This window comes from Aspergillus karnatakaensis (genome assembly GCF_047715665.1).
Source record: "Aspergillus karnatakaensis strain CBS 102800 unplaced genomic scaffold BJY04scaffold_34, whole genome shotgun sequence".
Classification (NCBI taxonomy): domain Eukaryota; kingdom Fungi; phylum Ascomycota; class Eurotiomycetes; order Eurotiales; family Aspergillaceae; genus Aspergillus; species Aspergillus karnatakaensis.
In genome coordinates, this window is record NW_027395746.1 from 257,007 (window position 1) to 280,441 (window position 23,435).

General features: G+C 51.9%; 12 protein-coding genes across 12 annotated transcripts; 6 read left to right on the plus strand and 6 right to left on the minus strand.

Moving 5' to 3' along the window:
- Positions 1-114: 114 nt before the first annotated feature.
- BJY04DRAFT_192702 (uncharacterized protein) lies at positions 115-1,285 on the plus strand. The gene has a single exon (XM_073711812.1). The coding sequence runs from the start codon at positions 207-209 to the stop codon at positions 774-776; it is 570 nt and encodes a 189-aa protein (XP_073569757.1). The 5' UTR covers positions 115-206; the 3' UTR covers positions 777-1,285.
- A 21-nt stretch (positions 1,286-1,306) lies between these two features.
- On the minus strand, positions 1,307-2,770 carry BJY04DRAFT_192704 (zinc-binding alcohol dehydrogenase family protein). The gene is made up of 5 exons (XM_073711813.1): positions 2,562-2,770; positions 2,380-2,514; positions 2,114-2,323; positions 1,682-2,052; positions 1,307-1,629 (listed from the first exon to the last, which is right to left on the minus strand). The coding sequence occupies exons 1-5, from the start codon at positions 2,707-2,709 to the stop codon at positions 1,447-1,449; spliced, it is 1,047 nt and encodes a 348-aa protein (XP_073569758.1). The 5' UTR covers positions 2,710-2,770; the 3' UTR covers positions 1,307-1,446.
- A 238-nt stretch (positions 2,771-3,008) lies between these two features.
- Positions 3,009-5,476, plus strand: BJY04DRAFT_208417 (Zn(II)2Cys6 transcription factor; the record flags this gene model as incomplete). Its single annotated transcript, XM_073713989.1, has 9 exons — positions 3,009-3,037; positions 3,112-3,140; positions 3,192-3,373; positions 3,449-4,237; positions 4,298-4,385; positions 4,447-4,782; positions 4,841-4,938; positions 5,013-5,071; positions 5,155-5,476. The coding sequence occupies 9 exons, from the start codon at positions 3,009-3,011 to the stop codon at positions 5,474-5,476; spliced, it is 1,932 nt and encodes a 643-aa protein (XP_073569759.1).
- A 304-nt stretch (positions 5,477-5,780) lies between these two features.
- Positions 5,781-6,690, minus strand: BJY04DRAFT_219751 (uncharacterized protein; the record flags this gene model as incomplete). The annotated part of the gene is made up of 2 exons (XM_073716673.1): positions 5,781-6,363; positions 6,422-6,690. 2 exons carry the CDS (start codon positions 6,688-6,690, stop codon positions 5,781-5,783), a joined length of 852 nt encoding a protein of 283 aa, XP_073569760.1.
- A 253-nt stretch (positions 6,691-6,943) lies between these two features.
- On the minus strand, positions 6,944-7,756 carry BJY04DRAFT_219752 (SH3 domain-containing protein; the record flags this gene model as incomplete). The annotated part of the gene is made up of 2 exons (XM_073716674.1): positions 6,944-7,249; positions 7,313-7,756. The coding sequence occupies 2 exons, from the start codon at positions 7,754-7,756 to the stop codon at positions 6,944-6,946; spliced, it is 750 nt and encodes a 249-aa protein (XP_073569761.1).
- A 1,587-nt stretch (positions 7,757-9,343) lies between these two features.
- Positions 9,344-11,597, plus strand: BJY04DRAFT_219753 (uncharacterized protein; the record flags this gene model as incomplete). Its single annotated transcript, XM_073716675.1, has 4 exons — positions 9,344-9,714; positions 9,764-9,791; positions 9,847-10,323; positions 10,371-11,597. The coding sequence occupies 4 exons, from the start codon at positions 9,344-9,346 to the stop codon at positions 11,595-11,597; spliced, it is 2,103 nt and encodes a 700-aa protein (XP_073569762.1).
- A 181-nt stretch (positions 11,598-11,778) lies between these two features.
- On the minus strand, positions 11,779-13,102 carry BJY04DRAFT_228847 (NADP-dependent oxidoreductase domain-containing protein; the record flags this gene model as incomplete). The annotated part of the gene is made up of 6 exons (XM_073718932.1): positions 11,779-12,016; positions 12,066-12,617; positions 12,667-12,754; positions 12,801-12,867; positions 12,932-12,954; positions 13,008-13,102. The coding sequence occupies 6 exons, from the start codon at positions 13,100-13,102 to the stop codon at positions 11,792-11,794; spliced, it is 1,050 nt and encodes a 349-aa protein (XP_073569763.1). The 3' UTR covers positions 11,779-11,791.
- Positions 13,103-13,535: 433 nt separating this feature from the next.
- BJY04DRAFT_228849 (Zn(II)2Cys6 transcription factor) lies at positions 13,536-15,721 on the plus strand (the record flags this gene model as incomplete). Its single annotated transcript, XM_073718933.1, has 4 exons — positions 13,536-13,862; positions 13,918-14,406; positions 14,460-14,940; positions 14,993-15,721. The coding sequence occupies exons 1-4, from the start codon at positions 13,606-13,608 to the stop codon at positions 15,719-15,721; spliced, it is 1,956 nt and encodes a 651-aa protein (XP_073569764.1). The 5' UTR covers positions 13,536-13,605.
- A 56-nt stretch (positions 15,722-15,777) lies between these two features.
- Positions 15,778-17,579, minus strand: BJY04DRAFT_208421 (putative MFS transporter; the record flags this gene model as incomplete). The annotated part of the gene is made up of 5 exons (XM_073713990.1): positions 15,778-16,016; positions 16,066-16,591; positions 16,640-16,861; positions 16,909-17,193; positions 17,247-17,579. 5 exons carry the CDS (start codon positions 17,577-17,579, stop codon positions 15,778-15,780), a joined length of 1,605 nt encoding a protein of 534 aa, XP_073569765.1.
- Positions 17,580-18,334: 755 nt separating this feature from the next.
- BJY04DRAFT_208422 (TauD/TfdA dioxygenase family protein) lies at positions 18,335-19,608 on the plus strand (the record flags this gene model as incomplete). Its single annotated transcript, XM_073713991.1, has 5 exons — positions 18,335-18,560; positions 18,614-18,708; positions 18,760-19,201; positions 19,250-19,353; positions 19,402-19,608. The coding sequence occupies 5 exons, from the start codon at positions 18,335-18,337 to the stop codon at positions 19,606-19,608; spliced, it is 1,074 nt and encodes a 357-aa protein (XP_073569766.1).
- Positions 19,609-20,056: 448 nt separating this feature from the next.
- Positions 20,057-21,295, plus strand: BJY04DRAFT_192715 (class I SAM-dependent methyltransferase). The gene is made up of 3 exons (XM_073711814.1): positions 20,057-20,398; positions 20,463-21,133; positions 21,182-21,295. Exons 1-3 carry the CDS (start codon positions 20,076-20,078, stop codon positions 21,217-21,219), a joined length of 1,032 nt encoding a protein of 343 aa, XP_073569767.1. The 5' UTR covers positions 20,057-20,075; the 3' UTR covers positions 21,220-21,295.
- Positions 21,286-23,377, minus strand: BJY04DRAFT_219759 (FAD binding domain-containing protein; the record flags this gene model as incomplete). The annotated part of the gene is made up of 5 exons (XM_073716676.1): positions 21,286-22,174; positions 22,227-22,267; positions 22,314-22,549; positions 22,626-23,070; positions 23,135-23,377. The coding sequence occupies 5 exons, from the start codon at positions 23,375-23,377 to the stop codon at positions 21,286-21,288; spliced, it is 1,854 nt and encodes a 617-aa protein (XP_073569768.1).
- Between the last annotated feature and the right edge of the window lie 58 nt (positions 23,378-23,435).

Genomic DNA, 23,435 nt, shown 5'->3' on the forward strand with positions numbered 1-23,435 from the left:
CTGCGCCCTCTGTCATGCTTCAATGTCAAAGGGCGCAGACAATAACCTCTTTGGCCAAGGAGCAAGCGGGGAGATTCCGAACTTGGCCTATACGAAGGGTCAGCTGTGCATGAGCCTGCTTACCCATCAACTTACAAATACTCGACAGACGCCTTGATAATGCACGCGAGACAATTCCGCGATAATTTCAAATAGCGATCGACATCATGGCAACCCAAGCTGCGAACAACTCCGAACCTCCCACCTACTCACTAACCCAAGAGCAAAAAGACCACTTCCTCCAACACGGCTACGTGCGTATCCCCAACTGCTTCACCCCAGAAAAAGCACAACAATGGACCGACGACGTCTGGATCCGCCTCGGCTACTCCCCTACCGACAAGTCCACCTGGGCTAAAGAGCGAATCAACATGCCCCGACACCGAGAGGAATCCGTCCGCACTTTCGCCCCCAAGGCCTGGGCCGCTATCTGCGAGCTGTGTGGGGGCGAAGATCGCGTCTCCGACGAATTCATCAACTGGGGCGATAGCTTGATTGTTAACCTAGGCACGGAGGAGTGGGAGGGCCGATGGCCGGATCCGAGAGAGCTGGATAATTGGCATGTCGACGGCGATTTCTTCATGCATTATTTGGATAGCCCCGAGCAGGCGCTGCTGGTTATTCCGCTGTTTTCGGATATCCAGGAGCGTGGTGGGGGGACGATGATTTGTCCTGAGGCCATTCCGTTCATTGCCAGGCATTTGGTGAGTGGTTTTATGGAGCCTATGGCTGATTAAGGCTTTCAATCTGCTTTGGTTCTCACTCTCCCCACCTGGCTTTGCCACGGGGCTGCTAGCTCAAACATTGAGTATGTATGTATGTCTGACTACATCTCTAGTACAACCACCCCGAAGGCGTCCATCCATTAATGCACCCACGCGGCCAGCAACCGCAAATCCTGGATTTAGAATTCTACTTCTCTATCGCGCGCCAATGCAGCGACTTTCGCGAAATGACCGGCAACATCGGCGATGTGGTCCTCATGCACCCGCTCATGCTACACTCCGCGTCGCGGAACAGTCTACGAATTCCGCGCATTATCACGAATCCGCCGGTGATCCTAAGGGAGCCGTTTAATTTCGACCGCGATGATCCGAGTCAGTATAGTCTTGTTGAGCGGAAGACTCTCTTGGCGCTGGGGAAGGAGAGACTGGATGGGTGGAGGATTACGGCTGACAGGGAGAGGATTGTGCCGGAGAGGTTGAAGGCGTTTAATAAATTGAAGGAGGAGGAGGCTGAGAGGTTGAGGAGGGCGGGATTTTCTGGTGGGGAGATTGCTCAGAAATAATTGTGGTCTTGCTATATACCTGCTAAAGCCGCGTATGTCATTGTCTGGTGTGCACTACTCAACCTGTATATGGGTTCATCTATTTCCGTTCACGTTAAGCTTGGTTGTGTAGTATGAGCTCAAAGCTCGTAGACGATCTTATACGCTGAAATCTTTCCATCTCGGTACTCCTGGAATCCTTCGGGAACCGCGTCCAGGCCACTAAGGACTTTCAGATGGCTGGGTTTGATGTTTCCTTCCTCTAACCACGCAGGTAGCTTCTCGAAGAGCTCACTTACAAGCTCGTGGTCCTCTTTCGAGGCCTAGATGGTGAATGAATTAGCCTCGGTCCAGAAATCACACAGAGGTACGTACGGGCCACTTGAACTCTCCGTAACTGTGGTCTTTGAGGAAAGCCGTCCAGACCAAAACATCTGTGACCGTCGTGGCGGATGTGACGTTCTCAGTGTTGGCCTTGCCCGGGCGTACGGTACATAATCGACCAGTGCCGTCACGGAGGCATTGAGAGGCAGCGGGCGAAGAGGAAGAAACGCCGATCGTGTCAAAGGTGTGAGATAGGTTTGGAACAGCACCCTTGATTTTGGAGACAACATCCTCGTCTTTGTAATCGAAGACATGGCGGGCGCCGTACGAGCGGACTAGGTCGGCGTGCCTAGGGCTGCAGGTGGTGACAACTTCAAAGCCTAGATTCGATGCAAGTTGGATTGTGTATAGCCCAACGCTAGCTGTACAATGTTAAATATCGTTATTCCCCTATAATCGTAATGACAGGACGGAACGGCTTACAGCTACCGCCCCAGACCAGGACGCTGGTGCCTTGGCCGTTGTTCTTATCCAGGGCGAGACAATCCTTAGAGAACAATGCAAGCCACGCAGTCGCCGCTGCCAGTGGAACAGTGCTGGCATGCTCTCGGGAGATGCTCTTTGGCACCTTGAACGAGATGCGTTCGTCCGCCAGGCAGTACTGGCTGTAGCCGCCCACATATGGGGTTTCTCCTGTTGATTGTGAGTATGCAGTGGGAAAAGGTCGAGAATGATATAACCACGCTTACCTCCCCAAATCAAAGCCGACACGATATCACCCTTGGCGAGCCGGGTGACATGGCTGCCCAGCTCAACGACCTCGCCGACAAAGTCACATCCAAGAACGGCCCCATCACCAAAGGCGTTGCCATCAAACGATTGTACTGCCAGCATTAGCTCGCATTGCTCACAACGTGTAATTTTTACTTACCATCCGTGGGGTTTTGAGCGACATGGGAGATCTTAACCACAACTTGGTTGGCAGCTGGGCGGGGGATGGAGGTGCTCTCTTTGGAGAGCTTGGGCGATTGCCCATCAGCCACGCGCACGACAAGAGCAATATTGGACACGGTAGACATGTTGTCTCGAGCTGACTGTAATATCAGCTCACAACAGTCGAAAGAAGATGGACCTCCTTTTATACAGCCACTGAATCACATTGACGAGGGTGACGTGCCTACTGCGTGGGGCACGGGCGATGCCAAGACAGCAGCGCTTGCAGTTGCCATTTCTTGCCCCTCACCATCTTGCTTTCTTCTCACTCCCTCCAAGCTGTCTTTCGCATCAACTATACCATCGCTAATGTTACTGTCATCTCATTCTCTCAATGCTTGGCGCTTAAAGCGACGCGCCAGCCAATCATTACCCGCTGGTTGAGATGAGTATGAAGCGGACAAGGTCAGGGTGGTAAGTGCAAGCATTTCTGACTCCTCGACCTCTCCAGCAACAAGGCAGGTTGTTGACTTGGTTACTTTCGCTAGCTTACCCTGCCGCAATCGCCGTAGGAAATGTGGTTTATTTCGCCCGAATGAGCAGGCCATCAGACGTTGACTTCATCTAGGTGATGGAGTGCGCCCTCGCTGCAAGAATTGTGATTTGCGCGGTTCGACTTGCCAATGGGGCCTCAAGGCATCCTTTCACCCCTCACGTTCCTTGAGTCTGTCGCGACTGGATTCAGGCGCCCTCGTAGCCATTGAAGCACGACGACTTCGTCAGTCTCGTCGACCAATTGTACCCTTTGCGGTTCGTCCCGAATCTTGTTCGAGTCTTGTTGCTGCGGCTGCGCTTGCTGTATCTCGAAACTAATGGGAGACGTAGATTATTGACGAGACGGACGAAATCACTCGAGACTACGTAGTGCTCGATAGTGACAAGTCACCTTTACCATCCAGCAGGCAGTTTCTCTGTGAGGGGGCGAATGACGTTGAGCTTTCTGCGGCAACCGTCGCATGTGCCCCTGAACCCGCCGCTCACAACAATGGTATCGACGACGCGAGTGGTTTGGGTATTCCTGACATACCTCAACGTGATTCCCATGGCCCCAGCCCAGAGCATCCGCCGCAGCGAGCGGGTAGTCTGACCATAGCCGATATTCTCCAGCCGCATCATTCGCCCCTTACCCCATCCCCGTGTCCTGATGGCGCTCCTTCTGAGCTGGTCACCCATCTCCCGACTTCGTGGCCAGATTCTAGCACACTGTCACTCTCGTTTAGTCTATCAAGTACTGGGAGCGCCACTCGGCTACCCGAGCCTGTACTACCTGTTTCGAGCACCGAAAGAATACGTCTTATTTCTTTGTACATACAAGAGACGGGGACTTGGTGCGAGACGACAGGATTGGATAGACATCTCACAGTCCGGAGTATCCATGAAATGATGAAATCGACGGCCTTTGCAGCTGCAGCAATGTCGCTAGCATCACGTCAACTCGATTACGTGCCACGTCAGGAGCGACCTGTGATCTTGGAACTGTACCAATATACCATCCAGCTGCTACTTCGTCGCGACCTCGTAGCTCCGGATGCTGCGCTTTTCGCAGCTTGCACTTTGCTCTGCGTCTATGAAATGATGGGCTCAGAGGTTCATGAGTGGCGTCGTCACTTGAACGTCTGGTCGATTCCCTCGTTGCATGCCAGCACATTTGCTAATGCCCTTTCGTTTCTATAGGGATGTGCGGGACTACTACAGTCTCAGAAATGGTATGGCGCTAGCCAAGGAATTATAAAGTCTTGTTTCTGGGCATTTGCTCGAATTGGTGAGTAGATCAGAACACTGGCTGATTTGTTTCATATTCTGATGATACCGCATCGACCTAGATGTTTGGGCTGCGTTTATAGCAGGCAAAACAACGCTCATCCCAACCGACTTTTGGCTGGATGATACTGCTATATCATCTGTGCGAGCAAAGGGGACTGTTGATGATTATTGTAACCTTACCATTTTTATTTTTGCGAAGATCGTCAACTTGCTGAGTTTGGCTGGTGCTGATGATGCTGAGTACGGACCGACTTTTGGGCACTCGCTTTCCGGGCTTTGGGATGATCTTCAAGAGTGGTATCAGGAACGCCCGCCAGAGGTCCGTCCTTTGTTGAGAGTTGAGTCGTCCTCTTCTAAGGTGTTTCCCACAATCCCGCTTTCTCAACCCTCTCCTAGTAAGTATCAAACCTCGTACAGAATTTCGCCGGTCCTAACTGTATCTTGACCTACAAGTCTGTGGCAATACCTTCTATCACGCCGGTTGCATACTGCTTCTCCAGACCCTGATGTCATTGGCCAAGCAGGCTCCCTATGCATCCTTAGCAGACACGGTATAGCCTCTGATACATACGATGCTAGACGGCATCTTCAGTTCTGCCGATCGCCGACTGATGCTCTTCTTCAGGACAACATATTCTGGCATGCTCGTGAGCTGGCTGGCATCTCCATATCTAATACTTCGCAGTGGGTGGCTTTTTCTCTATGCCGCCTGGTGACTACTCCTGGTGACTACTATACAGTTCCACGAGCTGACGAGGGCATCCTAGTTCCAATTGGGTCAATCAACTTCAGCCCCTGTATATTGTTGGGACAGTCTTTGCAAACAGCAGCAGAAGCACGAAACCCAGCAGTGCTGCGCCCTTTAACCCACCACCACTTTCTTCAATACCTTTGCGGTTTTCCAAACCCAGTTGCGAGGCTGAATATCCACCTAGCATGGGCATCCAGGCCATTACGCAGGGCGTGGCCAGCGATTCTTCGGCTGAAAAAATCCTTTTGCTGAAGCATTTAGCATTAATCGAACGGGAAACAGGTTGGAAAACATACGATCGCGCTGCTGCTCTCAGGGAGCTCTGGGTACTCGGGTGACCACATTACCCGATTGAAGACCATCTATCGTCCGCGGCTCATCTTGATTAAGCGTACCGTATGGGCTGCTGGTCAGTACGCGCGTTGTGCTGCTCCAGATAATCGTGCTCTTTATCCCTTTCTATCAGAGACGACGCTGACTGTATCCGTTGCAATAAGCCTCCTTGCAAACTCGGTCGAAATCGGTCATTCCTTTATTGCTTATTGGAACTAGATATCGACAATAGGACCAAAATAGGAGTTTTTCACCAGCCACTATTCTGTTCAAACTTCGATCACATAACGCATCTCCTCGCAAGAGAAGCTATCCTTGCTCTGTTCCAAAGAATACAGCCCAGCCTCTCGCAGTTTCTATAGGCTCCATAGCCCTTGCCAAAGCATCACACATTGGCATTCCATTCGAAATTTGGAATGCGAACACCTCAGACTTCGATCTCGCATCAGGATTCCTCGTCAGCTGAAACGGTGCGCCATCGATCAAAGCCTCCGAGCCCTCATTCGCCGGCCATGTCACTTCAACATTGTAATCCGGTACGTGGTGCAGTTCCAAGAGCGGCGTGAACAGTAGGTCCTCCTGTTCCTCTGTCACACGTATCCCGCCAATCAGCTGCTCCATCCCTATCCACACTTGCAAATGCACAAGCCCGGCCATGCGTTTTATTACTTTCCACATCGCTATCCATCGCATGAACCAGTTTACGTCCAGGACCTGCATACGAACCACTGCGGAGTGGAGGAATGAAACTTCGAGTGAGCGTATGGCTTGGAAGCTTTTCTCTCCGATCACGGAGCGCAGAAGTAACGGAGTAATGAAATTCAACGGGTCGTCGAAGAGCTGGATGTGGACTGTGGTTTGCGACCAGAGAAGGAACACGGCCTCGGTGTATCTGCATGTTTTTCATGTCAATACATCCATCCCACATGGCCCAGCGGTGCGGTACATACATCTGTGGACAAGTACGCAGAATTGAAAGGCTCGAAGTCGTGGTATAGTCATTTCGGTGTTTGCACCCTCGCGGCTCTTGGTTTCCAACAATCCATGGTATGGAGTGATATCTCTCCCCTCTGGCGGGGCAAAGATAGTGTTGCAGCTTGAGCTTTTCGCCGCCTGAGAAGACGTTGACTTTGTTGTTGAGGAAGACGAGTTCGTAGATTTGGTAGCGGAGTTCTATTGGCAGTTTTGTTAGAAAGGGGGTGTCGCTGGGTTCGGCCATGCTTGGGAGGTTGATTGGATTTGTTTAAGAGCACCTGGATGATGGATGTGGAGGCGGTTTCGGGTTAATGATATAGCTGGTGGTTGGTTAGGCAGACACTTCATGCGGGGAAGAAAGATGCACTTGCAGGTGGGTAGCTAGGTACCACTTTTCTGGCTATAGACAACATTCTGCTAGGTAGTATCTCGATCACACTCGCAGGTAAGTACAGTAAATGATATGTACACTCGAACGTAAGTCTCTCCAGCATACGTTAGAAGCCCCCAGCATCACAAACTTTCTGAGCCTCGGCGACACGTTTCCCATACTTATCAGGGAACGCCGAGACCTGAACCTTCTGGCAGAGCTTTCCCACATCCATCGTCTTCCAACCGCTAATGCCGACCATCTTATCAAAGAAGAGCGACGCACTGCCTGCTGGATCCATGGCAGTCTCAACGTCATAGTACATCGCGCGCTGTTGGAAGATGCCGACGCTGTCGTGGTCACTTCCGGTCTTGTCATGGGGGTAGTCAAGAGATTCAGGGACCTTTTTGTTTGCGTAGACGTAGATCTCGGACTATACCATAGATGATGTTATTAGACTTTCACCTAGAAATTGACCTAGAGGGTTGGTAGTTACCTCAACAAAAGCGGTAGCAAACGCTGCTAGACAGCCTTGACGACCAACATTGTCGCTCTTGGCCTGCTTGATAATGGCCCTGCCATGGGCGGACTGCGTCTTGTCAAGTCCAGGAAGGTTGTCGCCGCTCTCACCACCATCATCGCCATCATCACCGCCGCCACTCTCGCAGCGATCGGTCACGTAGCCGTCGGTGCCGGTCTTGATGTAGTAATCAGCAACATAGCAGCCATCCTGGGTCTCGTCCCAGATATTGTTGCCGAGAACGGTGGTGCCAGGAGTCTGGCAGCTGATTTCAACCTCATCTCCGGTGTCATAGGAGGTCACCACGTCGTAGCTGGTACCTGGTCCAGAGCGGCAGTTCACCCCGTCGGCTTTGATAGGGTATGCGGTGGCCACGAGCACGTTCGCCACGATGGGAAGGGTAAGAATTGAGAGGAACATTGTAATGAAGTAAAGCTAAGCAAGATCGAGGTGCAACTTTCTTTGTTTGCTGTTGAATAAATTTTAATTATATAGATCTGGGTTCAGAAGAAGCTCTTTATACTACTGACCCTCCTATCTTAATGCTCTTCAAACCCTCAATCTCTGTATCCAGATATAGAACCACGGAACATCCACGACGCTGCGCCGTCGATCACCCAAGAAATCTCTCGTATCGGCCCAGCCCTAAACTCTTCCCAGTATCAAACTTCGCCGTTTCTCCACGATCGTCCCGGTTCTCGTATTCCTCGTCATTCTTCATCCGTGTGTGTCCCTGATGTAACCACTGCTCGTGTTGATGATATGGCCGAGGCGAAGATCAGAGGTATCGTGTCTAAAAATATTTCTCCTGTCAGGGTCTCTGATACTAGCAGGCGCTCGCTTGGGGCATATGAGGGGCGAGAGCTGTAGGGGTGGATGTGAGGACTGAGGATACTCTTCTGTCCGTATTCGATCCACTATGTAATCGAGTCTAGTATACCTGATACCTGTGGCTCGTCGAGGGATAGTCTCATAAGGGGAAAGGTAGAGGATTCTAAGAGAGGCTATCGTGAGGCAGTAAAGTAGTTCAGAGTCATAACTAAACACACTGATGTTCGTCTCAGAATTCCTCACTCGAAAGCGTCTTGAGCATCCGTCAGAGTTCTCGTGTCATTGAGTCAGGATCGTAGATCGATGCGCCAGCATCCAAGCCAACTACATAGCCCTTGCCGCATTTCTATGGGGCGATTATTTCTATAAGCATTCATGTGAGAGGTACTGTATGATAACAAACTGACTGGCCTGCAGGGTAGTTGATTCGGCATATTTTGCACTGCTTTGTAGAGCATAATCTGCCCCTTTCCGCCTACTCCCAATCCTATAGCAACTTGTTCGTTTCCAAAGCAGATTAATAATCCACATGTACTACCCTCATAGTTTAAGGACAACCTGCAATGCAGTCTTCCTTGCAATCTAGCCTGCTGGTCTGTTCAGATCATTTTGATCTGCAACTCAGGTTCCTCGACCCACAAAGGATGACTTTACTGTGCTATTAAAACAGTAAACTCAGGACCTCGCCAAGCCTACCTAAGGATTGTTTTGGTTATATATAGACCCTTGCTACCAGTTCTTAGCAAGGATACCATTGGTGTTTATCATTGACTGGGGGACAGGGTAAATCGCATGCAAAATATATAGTTCCCTTGCTTTCAGAACACAAACACTCGGCCGAATGTTGGTCATGTCATTCCACCACTTACAATGTATCGAAGCAGCGTATATGACCTATGATTTAGCATTACAGAGAGGTCATAAACTGCGTCTTGTAGGCAGACTATACTTGGTCCTTGTTCGGTCTGGTCGGACGGTCGGAGATCTCTAATGTCCGGAAGTGATGAGTCAGCCTTTGACGGGTGATACAAACCGCCGACCGGGGGCCGCCTTCCTGTTTTGTTTCTTCCCAATCTTCCACAAACAAACTCCTTCTAGTTTTCTTCCTCTAACCCTTTGACTCTTCCCATAATCGACACGCCTCTCACCTTATCTCGCCTTTTGGCCACCTGAATGATGTCCGAGACGGGCCAGGACAAGTCGCTTCGCGTACTCTCGTGCGTGCTTTGCCAGCAGCGCAAAGTCCGATGTGACCGCACCTTCCCCTGTGCCAACTGCATTAAGTCCAAGGCGCAGTGTGTGCCCTCTCACCTGAATCCACGTCGTCGGAAACGTAGATTCCCCGAGCGTGAACTGCTTGACCGAGTTCGTCGCTACGAGGATCTTCTGCGACAGCACGATATACGCTTTGACCCCCTCCATGGAGAGATCCCGAAAGAAAGTGAGGATGATGAAACATCACAGCCTGCTACTGCAGGTATGAAAGCAGTACTAGAGCGATCGCCAGAAGTGCCACTCGAGTCGCCGAAGCAACGAGACTCAGCCAAGTGAGCAGTCCATCCGCGGAGTCTCGAACGCGTTGCTGACACCCACTAGGAACTTATGGGATGCGATGAACCAGACGGTAAGTATCATATTTATTGCTCTAAATGCTTCTTCTATGCTGATGCTCATTTCAGCCAACCGACTCCGAGGGGGATGACGGGACTCCTGCCACTCACATTACAGAGGCCATAGTCAAGAAAACATGGGATCATGTTTTTGACAACTCTGATCCATTATTCGGCGTTCACAACTCCCATATCGATGTCTCAACACTGCACCCACCACCGTCCCAGATCTTTCGTCTTTGGCAGATCTACCTCGACCATGTTGACCCTCTCTTCAAGGTCACACATACCCCAACCCTCCAAGCTCGCATCGTTGAGGCTATTGCAGACCCGAAAAACATCGCTCCCTCGATGAGTGCTCTCATGTTCAGCATTTATTGTGTCGCGCTATCAAGCCTGGTGAAAGATGATTGTGAGAAGTTTTTTGGTGTTGCAAAGGACGAACTTCTAGCTACATATCGCTATAACTGCCATCAAGCGTTGGTGTCCGCTAATTTCTTGAGATCTGATGACCCTGATTGTCTAACGGCCTTCTTCTTCTATCTTGTTAGTCTTACCCTACAACCTACCGTCCCTCATATTAATGACGACAGGTCTCCATGCGCCCTTGCTTTGACCCCAGGGCGCTTTCTTCAATGCTTGCGATGGTGATTCGTACCGCACAGCGCATGGGTATCCACGATGAATCTTCTTGCGCTAAGTATCCTCCATTACAGGCTGAGTTGCGCCGAAGATTGTGGTGGGCCTTGGTTCTATTCGATGCGCGCATTGGGGAGCTGGCCGACCACAGGAACACCACATTGAACCCCCTTTGGGACTGCAAAGTTCCCTCAAACTTAAACGATCTTGATCTCCGAGCCGAAGCAAAATACGCCCCCCCAGTCCAAGGCCCACTGTCAGAAGCAGTGTTCGCTGTGGTACGCTGTGAACTCGGAGAGTATTTACGGAAAGCGTCTTTCCACCTCAGCTTTTTTGCTCCATCCCTTAAGGAGTTTGTTGCCAAGAATGAGCACTTGTCTCCCTCTGGGACTAGTGGACTCGATGCTATAGACAAGCAGATTGAGGAAAAGTATCTCCAGTTCTGCAACCCGGACAATCCCCTTCACTACGTTACCATATGGTTGACCCGCGGGACTCTTGCGAAATACCGTCTGTTCGATTATTACTCGAGATACAAACCCGGAACCCAAACTGAGTTGGACCGAGACACTGCTATGGCTCATGTGCTCACGATGCTTGATTGTGACACGAGGATCCTATCTCATACCCCTACCCAACGGTATCTTTGGTTATTGTCCTTCTACTTCCCCTTGCCAGCCTACATTCATATTTTACAGGACCTGAGAAAGCGGCCACTTAGCACGCATGCGGTCCGATCTTGGACCTTTATGGGGGAGAATTTCGAAGCTCGTGCTAATTGTCTCCGTCAAATGGCCCCTCGCATACTATTTCAGGCAATGACCACTGGAACTTTGTCCGCTAATGTGATTCAGGTCTGGGAGGCGACTGAGCTGGCACTCAGAGAGTCAGGTCAGTCGATGGTACAGCCAAAGCTTGTGTCCATTATGCGAGACTGGATGAGCCGGACGTCCGCTGGCTCTACTTTTGAAAGGGCCCCAAGGACGATGGACATGAACTCCCATTCGAATCCCTCACTGGCTCACTCAAACACCGGATACCAAAATTCGATGCCTAATCTTATGGTGGATGACCAGGCTCTCGGACTCGAGACCTTGCTGCCTTTTGATGGATCGATGCAGATCTTTGGCGACGGCTCGTTCCCACAGCAGGATTGGTCGCTCATGAACTGGGGCTTGTGAATGAGCTCTTCGGACCTGAGTCGATGTCGCCAAAACGTGCGTATGAGGGCTGTATCTCTCCATGGTTGTGCCCGCGACCTGACTTACGTTGGAAATGGGGGTTCAGTTACGAATGAAAATATCAACTACTCCGATAGAAACTCTTGCCAGTAAGGTGAAGTCTATGTTTATTTCAGTACATCCGCTTTTTCTATTTAGTCTTGTCGAGCTGGATCTTGCGCTGGCTTGTTTTGGAGGTATTCGTCCACCTCCGCCATGATTTCTGGAGTCAACCTGGGTAAGAGCTCTAAGCTCTTGACGTTATCAACCACCTGTTCCGGTCGCGATGCCCCAGTAATGACGGAAGCCACATTCTCGTTCTTCAAACACCAGGCTAGTGCCAGCTGTGACAATTTCACTCCCAGCTTGTCTGCGATGGACTGAAAGACTGTCAGCAAACCTGCAACATCACGCCTTGGGAAGCCTTACTTGTAATCCAGCAATCTTCTTGACGTTGCCCGCCCACTGCTCACTATCCCAGGTCTCTCGTGCCCCGGTTGCGAACTTGTCCTTGCTCTCGGCAAATCGAGAACCTGGAGGTGGCGCCGCGGCATTGTTATACTTGCCACTCAACAAACCCATCTTTAGCGGTGAAAATGTCGTGAGCCCGAGTCCAAACCTGGAGTACAGCCGCTGGTATTGGCCTTCAACCTTTTGACGATCTAGCATGTTGTATAAGGGTTGCTCGACAATTGGAGAGATCAAGCCCAACGATTTGGCAATTCCACAGGCCTCCGCGATTTCATCTGCCGACCACTCTGATGTCCCCCAATAGAACGCCCAGCCCTTTTCAATCACAAAGTTGAACGCTCTGACAGTCTCTTCCATTGGAGTTAATCGATCGGGACGGTGGGCATAGATAATGTCAACATAATCCAACTGCAGTCGTTGCAGAGACGCTTTCGTCCCCTCGATGATATGTTTGCGCGATAGCCCGTGATTGTTGATGAGGATCTCTCCGTTTGCGAGGCCCCAGTTCAGCTATCCCCTGATTAGCATTGCTCGACTGCTATCAATAAGCGCTCTTCACCTTGGTGCTGATCACGATATCATTTCGCTTCCAGCCATATCGCTTGATGGCTTGTCCCATGACGACTTCTGATTGACCTCCGGCGTAACTTCGAGCGTCAGATTTCGTCCCTTGTTGGAAGTTGAGGGATATACCTCTCAGCGGTATCGAAAAAGTTGATACCGCAGTCGTACGCCTGCTTCATGCATTCAAATGCGACCTCTATTGTGTTCTGCCATCAGCCTTCTTCCCCTTCTCCCGTTACCCAGATTCCTAAAAGGCGTACCATTATCGACATGGCCTCCGAAACTATATAAGGCACAATTAGAGGCCGATTCTGCGCCACGGACCCATTAACTCACGTTAACCAACCACCCAAGCCGAGAGCAGAGACGTGTAGTCCCGAGTTTCCGACTCGCCGGTATACCATATCTTTGTTCTTATTTGGCCACGCCATGGTTCTCGATGTATTTGCGCAGCGTTGGTGATCAATTCGCGACCGTTGTTTCTACGTCCGTAATTCTGGGCCTTCGTCCAATTTAAGAGCAGGCTTTTCTTGCCGCGGTTAAACAGCTCTGCGCCGCTTGTAGCCCGGAGAAAAGCTCGGAGGGCCCTAATTGCAGACCTCAATGGGTCTCGGCCACCAGTCTCATAGTTGGTCATGATTGACCGCCGAAGCATTCTCATCAGCCAACCATAGACAAGCGTGCATCGCATGACTGAAGCTGCAGAGAGAAGTGTATACAAAAGTGGGTCCACTTGATGGCGTGTGCTGTGGAGAGGAAGACGCCATCGCCGCTACAATGAAGAATCCGGCATACAACCAATCACGATAGACCATGCCATGAGTTCCTGACAATTCCACGTTTGACCCGTGAGGGGCCGACTGTCTCCAACTGAACCTCCGCAAATTTCTCCGTCGCGTTGATCAGCTTGAAAGTTTGGCCCCGACCAGAAGCGATGAGTTCCTCCAAGGCCACCCTGACAAAGAAGGCTTGCGATGGGTGCAAGGTTCGAAAGGTTCGCTGTGGCGGGGGGAATCCATGTCGACCCTGCCTCAACGCGCGCATTCAGTGCTCCTACAATCGTGTCCAGCAGACGAGAGGGCCGCAGAAGCTGCGTGCTGCGACAAGACACCTCATCGAGCGCACCCAGCAAAACGAACACCACCACCATGCTACATCATCGGAGCACACTGAGCGGAAAGCTACAGAGAGGTAGGGCGATTTTCAGTCACCTCATTTCCCGAGCCCTCTAACAACTTATCACCAGATTGCCGACAAATGCTATTGCGTCGCTATTGTACATTTACCACGTGCGCATGTACCCCGTCTGGCCGATCGTTCATGTCGACAATCTAATAGCCGCCTTGCAACGGGACACTGATGGACACGATAACGAAACTCGAGCCCTTGCGACAGCCGTCGCCGCTGCGACCATGGCACAACTTAGGCTCGACAAGGCCTGTGTTTCAGACCGATCGATTACCGCCGACGCGCTTGCTGGCGAGTGTCTGGAGGCCAGGAGGTCATTCGACTACCGTTCTAAAGCCAATCTGAACACCATCCGCACAGCTTTCTTTCTGCACGTATACTATGAGAATCAACAACCTGGAGGAAGCCAGTCGATCCTTTATCTGAGAGAAGCAATCACCCTGGCACAAATGATGTACCTGCATCGGGAGGCTTCTTACGCGGGACTACCACCGGAGGAACAGCAGGACCGCCGTCGAGTGCTATGGCTTCTATTCGTGACGGAACGGTGGGTAAAGAATTTCCTGTCGGCGCGAGGTCGTTCTAATGTGTGATGTGCAGCGGGGTTTGCATCCTTCACAAGCTCCCAGTAGTTCTCAAGACCGATACCGCGATGCCCGAAATCGATGCGAACGACGAGCCCCAGGTGCTACCCGCATTTCTGAAGCTACTTGCGTTATTCAAGATCTTCGAACAAACCCGGATGTTTGACATCGTCGAAGACTCTCATCTAGGACTCAACCCCCCTCTCGAGTCGCCTGGCACCTCGGATCCTACATTTCACGACATACTTCAAGATAGATTTCGCGACGGTCCTGGGGCCTTGGGAAGAGTCTCCGACGTGCAAAGAGCGGACCTCTGCGTCACACGACACTGGATGCGCATCCTCACATGGAAAGCTCTGTCACATCAAAGCATGCGAGGCTCGCACGCTCCTCCATTGCACCTGTCTCCCAGCTTCCCCCTGACAGTCGCCAGGGATCTTGTGAATGCTGTTAGTAGGCTACCTCGAACGGCGCTACTAGCGCACGGTCTCGGCATGGTAAGCAAGTCAAGGTAATTCACTTGAAGATCCCAGCTAACGGTTGACACAGCAACTGAAACTACACGAAATTGCAAACTCTCTCGCTGATGCGGTTACAAATATGGCGACGCTGCCCGAAGCCCCGACATGGGACCAAGAAAGTCGGCCTAGTAGTATTCTTGCGCGTCTCCACTCCATACTATCAGCTTTCAAAGATGGCGGCAACAACACTCTAGTCGAATTGCTCTATCAGAAAATGGCCCACGCACACTCTGTTAGCTCGTCAACGATATATCCTCCATTGGGGGGCGTACGTTCAACAGACAAACGCAGACGAGAAACGGAATCGGCCAGCCGTGATTCTGCATCGAGCTCAGGAGTCTGGGAAATTGGGCCATCCGGAATGTCCAGCTGGGCTGATGAAGAGGTGATTCTACCCAATCCAGCTGATTCCCAAGACTCTACGAGTGAAAGCATAAACTCGTCTGAGCAACCATTAGATCCGGTGGAATCGATTGTACAGCCGAGCTTTTCAGACCAGCCGCTCGGCTATCCCTGGAGCTACGTGCAGTCCGGATACGACCCACTGGCCTATTCATCTTTGCAGCAGTTTGGTACATCTACTGGTCTCCTGACGGCTCCGGAAATATCGAATTCATTAGAATTAGGCTCAGTTGATACGGTATTAAATCATCTCATCTTTAATTCTCCTTCCGAACAGTTGTCGCTTGCGACATATCTCACCACGGCCACCCCATCCGAGGACAACCAGTTCGCAAGAATCGGCACATTAACTTGATATGCGCATCGTTGTGCTCCTCTTCCGAACATCCTCTAAGAAGGCTCAATGTTCACTCAATACTTGAAACGGAAATCCAGACGCTGGTTTCCTTCCTTCTCTCGAGCGGGTAGATCGGCTTGGTAGTCCATGCGCTCTTCTGGGGTCATGGCGTCCCATTTACGTTCCTTCTGTTTGTTCAGGTGCCTCAGGTACTGGCGCAGGACAACAAAGACCACCAGCGAGAACGCACAGATCGAGATGAGGACCTTGTTTCCAGTGTAGTAGTACGGAGAATCCCAACTACGATAGATTTCTGCTGCATGTTAGCCTTTGCTTTTTGCGAAAGACACAGACAAACTTACGCGAAGAGGTCACTGATCCCATCTGGACGATTACGTTGTATGTCGCAGCCGTGATCGCTCGCTTCTTGACATCGAAGGTGTTTTCCGAGATCCAGGCCGAAACAATTGGGTGGAAATAAGGATATCCGGATATCATCGTACACACAGTGAAGCGGCCCCAATTGTATCCCGAGTCCGGAAGGCCGAGCAGCGTTGCCAGCAGAGGCAGCGACCAGAACTCTCCAACAAGACAGTGGAACGTGCGCTCTCCGAAGTACTCACTACTCTTGGAGAGCGCAAGCATCAGAATAATTTGGAGCGCCGCAGAGGGAATGGTGAGCATGTTGGACTCGAAGGTCGAAAAGCCTAATCTCTTCAGAGTAAGGGTGAGGTAGCCCTGAACAGGGCCTTGAGGGATGTAGGCTACCAGACCGACCAAGTACAGTCCCCACATGGACTTATCCTTCCATGCATTGATCACATCACGGAAGGTGGCCCATTCGTGCAGGTTAGTCAGGCCCTTGGAAGGGTCATCGCGGAGGAGTCGCTATTTACTGTCAGTTTTCTGGTACCCAGAAGCGTCCGGAAAACATACGTTGATCATGATTGTTTCCTCGCGCTCCGTGTACCATGCTTTAGGCCACAGGAGACTCTTGGTGTTTGTGGGCGAGCTGGGGAGATAGAACAGAGCGAACAGTCCAATGACAAAAGTCAAGAGGCCATCAATCAGGAACAGCCAGAACCAGCCGGGCTTTCCGTGAACTCCACGCATTTCCAGGATACCGGCTGCTAGCAGCGCCGAGATGATTCGCGCAATCTAGGATTTGGTCAGCTCGGTAAAGCAGGATGAAGAATGCAACGCACATTCAAGGTAGACCAGAAAAAGGCCAGGCGAACCGACAGCTCCTTCGTTTTGTAGAAGTAGGTCGCGAACAAGATGGCTCCGGGAATGAAGCCTCCCTCGAAAGCTCCGATTAATGCTCGAGTGATGTAGAATGATGTCCTGTCGTGCATCCATGCTTGGGTCCAAGAAACCAAACTCCACAACAGCATCAGGATAGGCAAGACCCGACGGAAACCGAAGCGCTTGGTGAGCAGCTGGACGGGGAATTCCGCAGCAAGGAAGGACAGAGTCTGAATGGTGTTTCCCTAGAGTTCTTGCATTAGCATCGCCCTTGCTCATCCAGTATGGTTTAACCTACGTTGTTGTAATCGTCAGACGTCAGGTTGAGATCTTCCAGGAAGTTGTCGGCCAATGCATTGGACAGGTTACCGCGGTCCAGTTGCAATCCGAAGAACATCAGGCACAGCCAGGACATCAACATCAAGTCGGTCTTGAAGATAACCTTTTTCTCCTCCTCTGGCGCCCATGATGCGGTGGGATCAAACCGGTGGTGGCCCTCGTACGACTCATGGGGAGGAACGACCCCAGCAAGGTTCTCCTGTCCGACGGCAGGCAAGCCCTTGGAAGAGTCGATGTCCTCACCAATGTGAGTCTTCGAGGAGCCCTTTGCGCTCTGTTCGATGTCAGCCATGACTGCTGCAGGTGGCTGGCTTGGTTGACAGGCAAAGACGAGGTGGTTTCGACGAGTACAGCCTGGAATGGGTGTGAGCTGCTGTTCCTTATATACATACCTCCAGAGACAGCCGCCACGGACCAGAGGCATGAAGATGAGCATTTTGTGGTGTAGATATTCGCAATCGTGAACTAACGACCGTTGGCGAAGACCCCGGAGGCCAAAGGGCACTAGCACCATGACACCACTGCAAGCTCCGAGCACATCATCGCGGGGTGGCGCTTCTCTCCACAGAACAACATGCCTGCCTGGTTGCCGTGAGTGAGGTACTCCAAAGGCTTGTTTAAAGCCATTCAGCTACTTAGATTTGGGTATTTTCTTCTTCGACAGCCCCCTGTGGGAGAATACCAACAAACGGGAGCTATACCAGGGCGATATCAACCGTCCCAGGAACGCCGTCCTTCAGCCCTTCCAAGAGGCGTCTAACCCTCCTTTGGCATCTCCACCGATCCAGTCAAACGGTTCTCCGAGAATTTCGCCGGCAGTCCCACCGACCACGCTCCGAGCCTCTGCATGACTCTTGTTCTGGGCCTTTGGCGGACTTGCATGATCCTGCTGGTGCCCTAAACATGGGGAACCATATGACAGACCGTGCCGCCCGCTCCCATGGTGGGGTTCCTTCTATATGAATGTCGCCATCGCAGACTCATATTCTCACCTCGCCGTCGTCCAGTTTCCCTGCTGAACCCCTTATCATCGCCCAACTAACCACCATGCCGACCGTCATTGAGCCAGACCATGCGACCGCGACCGTGCGAGGCGGCCATGCGGACGCTCGCCCGCGCCTTTCGCGGCCCCTCGAGTATTCCGGGAGTCTGGACACCTACCAGTCGCAGGATTTGACTCCTGTCATTGGCAGAGAGTATGAGGGCCTCCAAGTCGCCGAAATCCTAGATTCGCCCCAACGCGACCGGCTTATCCAAGACCTGGCCGTCACTAGTATGTTTCGCCTTATTGCCGATGGCCCTTGCGCTTGGTACTGACTCCGGTAGTTTCAAGACGGGGTGTAGTTTTCCTTCGGGATCAGAATGTCACGCCGCAGCAGATGCGGGAGTTTGCGGAGCACTTGACTCGGCTGGCAGGCTGCGTGAGTCCTCCGTTCTTCGCTCTCTTCACATCAACACTAATAATCATTCAGCCGGAATCATCCGGACTTCATGTCCATCCCCTGACAGAAGAAGGAAGTGAACTTGGCGACCAGATTAGTGTCATCAGCAGCGAGAAACAGAAGAAAGGCGGCGGTCTGACGCATCAGCTCAGCGATGTCAGTCGATTTGCGTCTGCCGGGTGGCACACAGATATAAGCTTCGAGCGCGTACCATCAGATTATGCCATGCTCAAGATTCATACATTACCAGAGACCGGAGGTGACACGTTATGGGCGTCAGGATACGAGATCTACGACCGACTGTCACCGGAGATGGCGGCTTTTCTGGAGCGCTTGACGGCGACACACGATGCGACTTTCTTCCACGATGAAGCACGGAGATTGGGGAACCCATTAAGAAAGGGAGTTCGAGGGTCACCGTTAAATCAAGGAGATGATCTCACAGCCGTGCATCCTGTGATTCGAACAAATCGTATGTCCTCTACTCCTATGACCCGGCACCTACTAACCACCCATGTAGCGGTCACCGGATGGAAATCGGTATATGTAAACAAAGGCTTCACCAGGCGCATCAACGGTGTAACCAAGGACGAATCTGACGTGCTACTCCCTTACCTCTTCAACGTGAGTCGGGCCCCTTGCATCCGCGTGGAATGCGACTAACCTAAACAGCTGGTCACACAAAACCACGACGCGCAGATCCGGTTCAAATGGAGGAAGAACGACATGGCGATCTGGGATAACCGGTCAACGTGGCATTGTGCCACATACGATTATGTAGAAACGCGGACGGGTGATCGCGTGTGCAGTCTGGGGGAGGCACCGTATCTGGACCTGGAGTCCCGGTCACGGAAGCAGGCTTTGGCTGATCGGGGATGATCTGAGGACGGGAAACAATGACGATGCTCACGGAGATTGTGGAGTGAGTAGTTGGTATGGTGGAGCATGGAGCTACCTAGCACCTACTATGAACCGCTGTTTTCGTCCTCAGCCCTGACGTCATGCCGTAAGGGGAAGTATCAACCCTGGGCGGATGGCCTATCGGCGCTTTGCTCAGTACTCTGGACATTCCTCGTGGTTGCTGAGCCAGTGCCTGCCTAATCCTGCCCTCAGGAAACAATATCCGCAGCCTGTCGGCAGATCATGACGTGGAAAACTGGAGTGCTCTAGATCGTTCCTTCTCGAAAAACATGGTTCACTGTTCACATCAAGCTCCCTCTGGGTCAGGGACACTGACACCCTTCCATTCGTCCCACCTCAATGTGACCTACACCACTGCACTTCTTAAATAAACCATTATAATCTCAGAATTACCTAGTTCTATCATCATTTCACTACAATTCACCATGTTTGAGAACATCTCCACCCCCCGCACCGACGTCAAGCCCGCCCCTGTCCTGTCCGACTCGGCCGGCCACATCATCGACATTCGCTCAGACACCAAAGATATAGAGTTACGCGAGTCCCTGCAGCAAAGCATCCGCAATGACAGCGCCGCTCTACCCGACCTCCTCCTCTGGGACGAAAAGGGCCTGAAATACTTCGAAGATGTCACCTACTGCCCGTCATACTACCTAACAAGAGAAGAGATTCGACTCCTCGGAGTCCGCCGATTCGAGATCGCCCAGCAAATCCAGCCAGGGAGCATGATTATCGAGCTAGGGAGTGGGTATGCTGCTCTGCGGTTGCGATCGACTTGACTTGACTGCCTGTATTGACCCTGGGTTCACTAGAAACCTCCGCAAGACCAAGATCCTCCTCGATGCGCTGGAAGATCTCGGCCGTCCCGTCGATTATTTCGCCCTCGATGTCTCCCGCCCGGAGTTACAGCGTACCCTGCGTCCGGTTACCGCGGGGGTCTATCGCCATGTTCGGTGTTTCGGGTTGTGGGGGACGTATGATGATGGGCGGAAGTGGTTGCAGAGTCCCGAGATTCAGGCGCGGCCGAAGACGATTCTATACCTGGGGTCTACGCTGGGGAATTTCGAGAAGGATGATGCGGCGCAGTTCCTTTCGAGCTTTGCGCTGAGTAATTGCTCGTTTTTGTTGGGGTTGGATGGGTGTAAGGAGGAGGCCAAGGTTCTGCAGGCGTATAATGATACCGAGGGGGTGAATCATCGGTTTATCAAGAACGGGTTGGCGCGCGCGAATACGATCTTGGGGGGCGATACGTTTGACCTGGATGTTTGGGATGTGTCGGGGAGCTGGAATGAGGAGAAGGGCGCGCACGAGCAGTACTACTATCCTCGCAAGGATGTATACCTGGACGGGGTGCATATTCCGGCTGGGCGCAAGCTGTTGGCTGTCAAGAGCCACAAGTATGATGCCGACGACCGGGAAGGACTGTGCAAGCGGTCTGGCTTGACGGTCTCAGATGCTTGGACTGCTGCTGTGAGCGGATATAGTGAGTCGACCTGCTTCGACGCGAGATATCTGGAGACTAACCTCACAGGCTTACTATTCTTGACGCAAAATGAGTCGAAATCATAGACGGAGTTTGGTTAGATGTTCATCTTTATTAGCTTGGTTTGCTCTAGATCGATTAGGTAGCGCTGTCTAATTTACCATGTTTACTCTATGGAATCCCGAAAAGTAGCCATCTAGGCTAGAAACCTCCTCGATGCCTCCAATCCACGCGACATGCTGGTCTGGACGGCATAGCACAAGGCATCCTTTTTGCTTGTCAATGCCGTACTCGCTGTATGCATTCCCACAGTTGTCCTCATATTCGTTTCCATCGACAAAGACCTTGCCGTAGTCCCATCCGAGCCTGTCATTGAAGGGGTGGAAGATCTCCGGCAACTCCAAGAGATTAATCGCAGTCCTCGGTCCGGGGTGTATCAGTATCGCCTCAATAATCAACTGCTGCACCTTTGTCTCTCGGCCTCTCCGTGATCTAGACAGATGCCGCTGAGTGTAAAATGCCTTAGCAAACGACTCCAGCCGCGCCACCTGCTCTTTCTGCTGCAAGTCCCCGGAGAAGACAAGCAACCGCCATGCACCGTTGCTCGGCAGTGCCCCTGCCAGTTCCGTCGTCGAGCAGTCCGCCTGGTTCACGACTGGTACTGTTCTCAACCGTTTTCCTGGCTTGATATTCGTCAAACTTTCCTCCTCGTCGTTTCTCTTGGATATCAGCACGCTCCCCGGATAAGTAACCTCCACTCCAGACATAAACCCAGCGTATCCCTCGCGCACTTTGCTAACCTCGCTGATCTCCCCTCCAGTTCGCTCGTACGCTTCGACGAGTCGCGCGTCCATCTTCATCAGCTCCTCTGCGACGGGGTGCCGTTCTGTGTGGTAGGTTGATAGGATGCTGGAGTCTAGGGCGCCTGTAATTACAGACCCGAGTTTCCAGACCAGGTTGTATGTGTCTTGGATCGAGACGTTCATGCCCTGTCCGGCTTTGGGGGAGTGGGTGTGTGCGGCGTCGCCGGCTAGGAAAACGCTGCTCTTTCTTTAGCATTGCCTCTAGATGGAGTAGAGGATTATGAACATACCGATGTCGCACTTGATAGTCATCAACAAGACCCTGTTTGATCTATTCTTGTCAGTATAGAGCGCTATCAGCAGCTCGGAGCACCTACAGGATACACCGAGTACCAATCGCAGTACTCGTAATCCAGACTGTATGGCTGCATGATCTTCCGCACAATCTCAATCAGTGCCCTCGGCGACTCATCGTTCTGCTCCATGACTTTTTTATCTAGCTCCGTGTCTCCGTTCAGCTGGATGTAGAACCGAACGAGCTTGTTCTCTCGCGGCGCGGTCATCACACTCCCGTATTTGTCGGAGTGGATGGCGCAGGATTGTCGAATATCGGCTTCAAAAGGTCAGACCAGCACCTTCACAGATGAGAAAATACAGTATATGCCACAGGCGAGGCAAAGGGTACGTACGAAAATCCGTAATCGGCACAATATCAATAACCCCCCACATGGAATCGGTGCTTTTCGAACTCAGATTGACCCCCAGCTGCTCTCGAACCAGACTCTTCGCCCCATCGCACGCAACTACATACTTCGCTTGGATGATTTCTGTCATTGTTGCGTCGCCGCTCTTGTTCGCTTCGCCGTCTTGGATCACCTGGACCATCTTATCGCGTCGTTGGCCTGTCACTTCAACGGTGACAGGGTGTGTGGCGTCCTCTATTTCATTGAAATAGATCTTCTCGGCGCGTTTCTGCCGCTCAACCGTTACCTTTCCCTGTGAGTTAATGTAGTCGATCATGACCTGCTCCACCTGTCCTTGGTTCAGCAGCACCTGCCCGAAGCGCGACAGGCCGGGTGGTTGCGAGCGCATGCGCTGCTGGCACTCTAGCTTCTTGGAGGATTGATTCACGCCCTAGATGGTAACCGATGAGTATTCCCTTGTACACTAAAATAACAAGATAGAGATGAATACGCACCCAATAACTCATCTCAACCTCATCCACCCCCCGCCGCAGAATCGGATCCGCCATCCCGAAACTATCGAAGATCTCCAGCGTGCGCGAATGGATGCCATCCGCGTGCCCGGTTTCTGTCCGCTGCGGCTTCTCGTCGATTATTCTGCTTGAGAGGTTGTATTGGCCCGCCCAGCAGGCGGCCATGAGGCCGGCGGGTCCGGCGCCGATTATCAGCAGGTCGGTTTTGGAGGTTTTGAGGGCCATCTAGAGGGTAATAACGGGTTTGGATGAAATTTGGAAGTAATTAGTAACTAATGGGGTT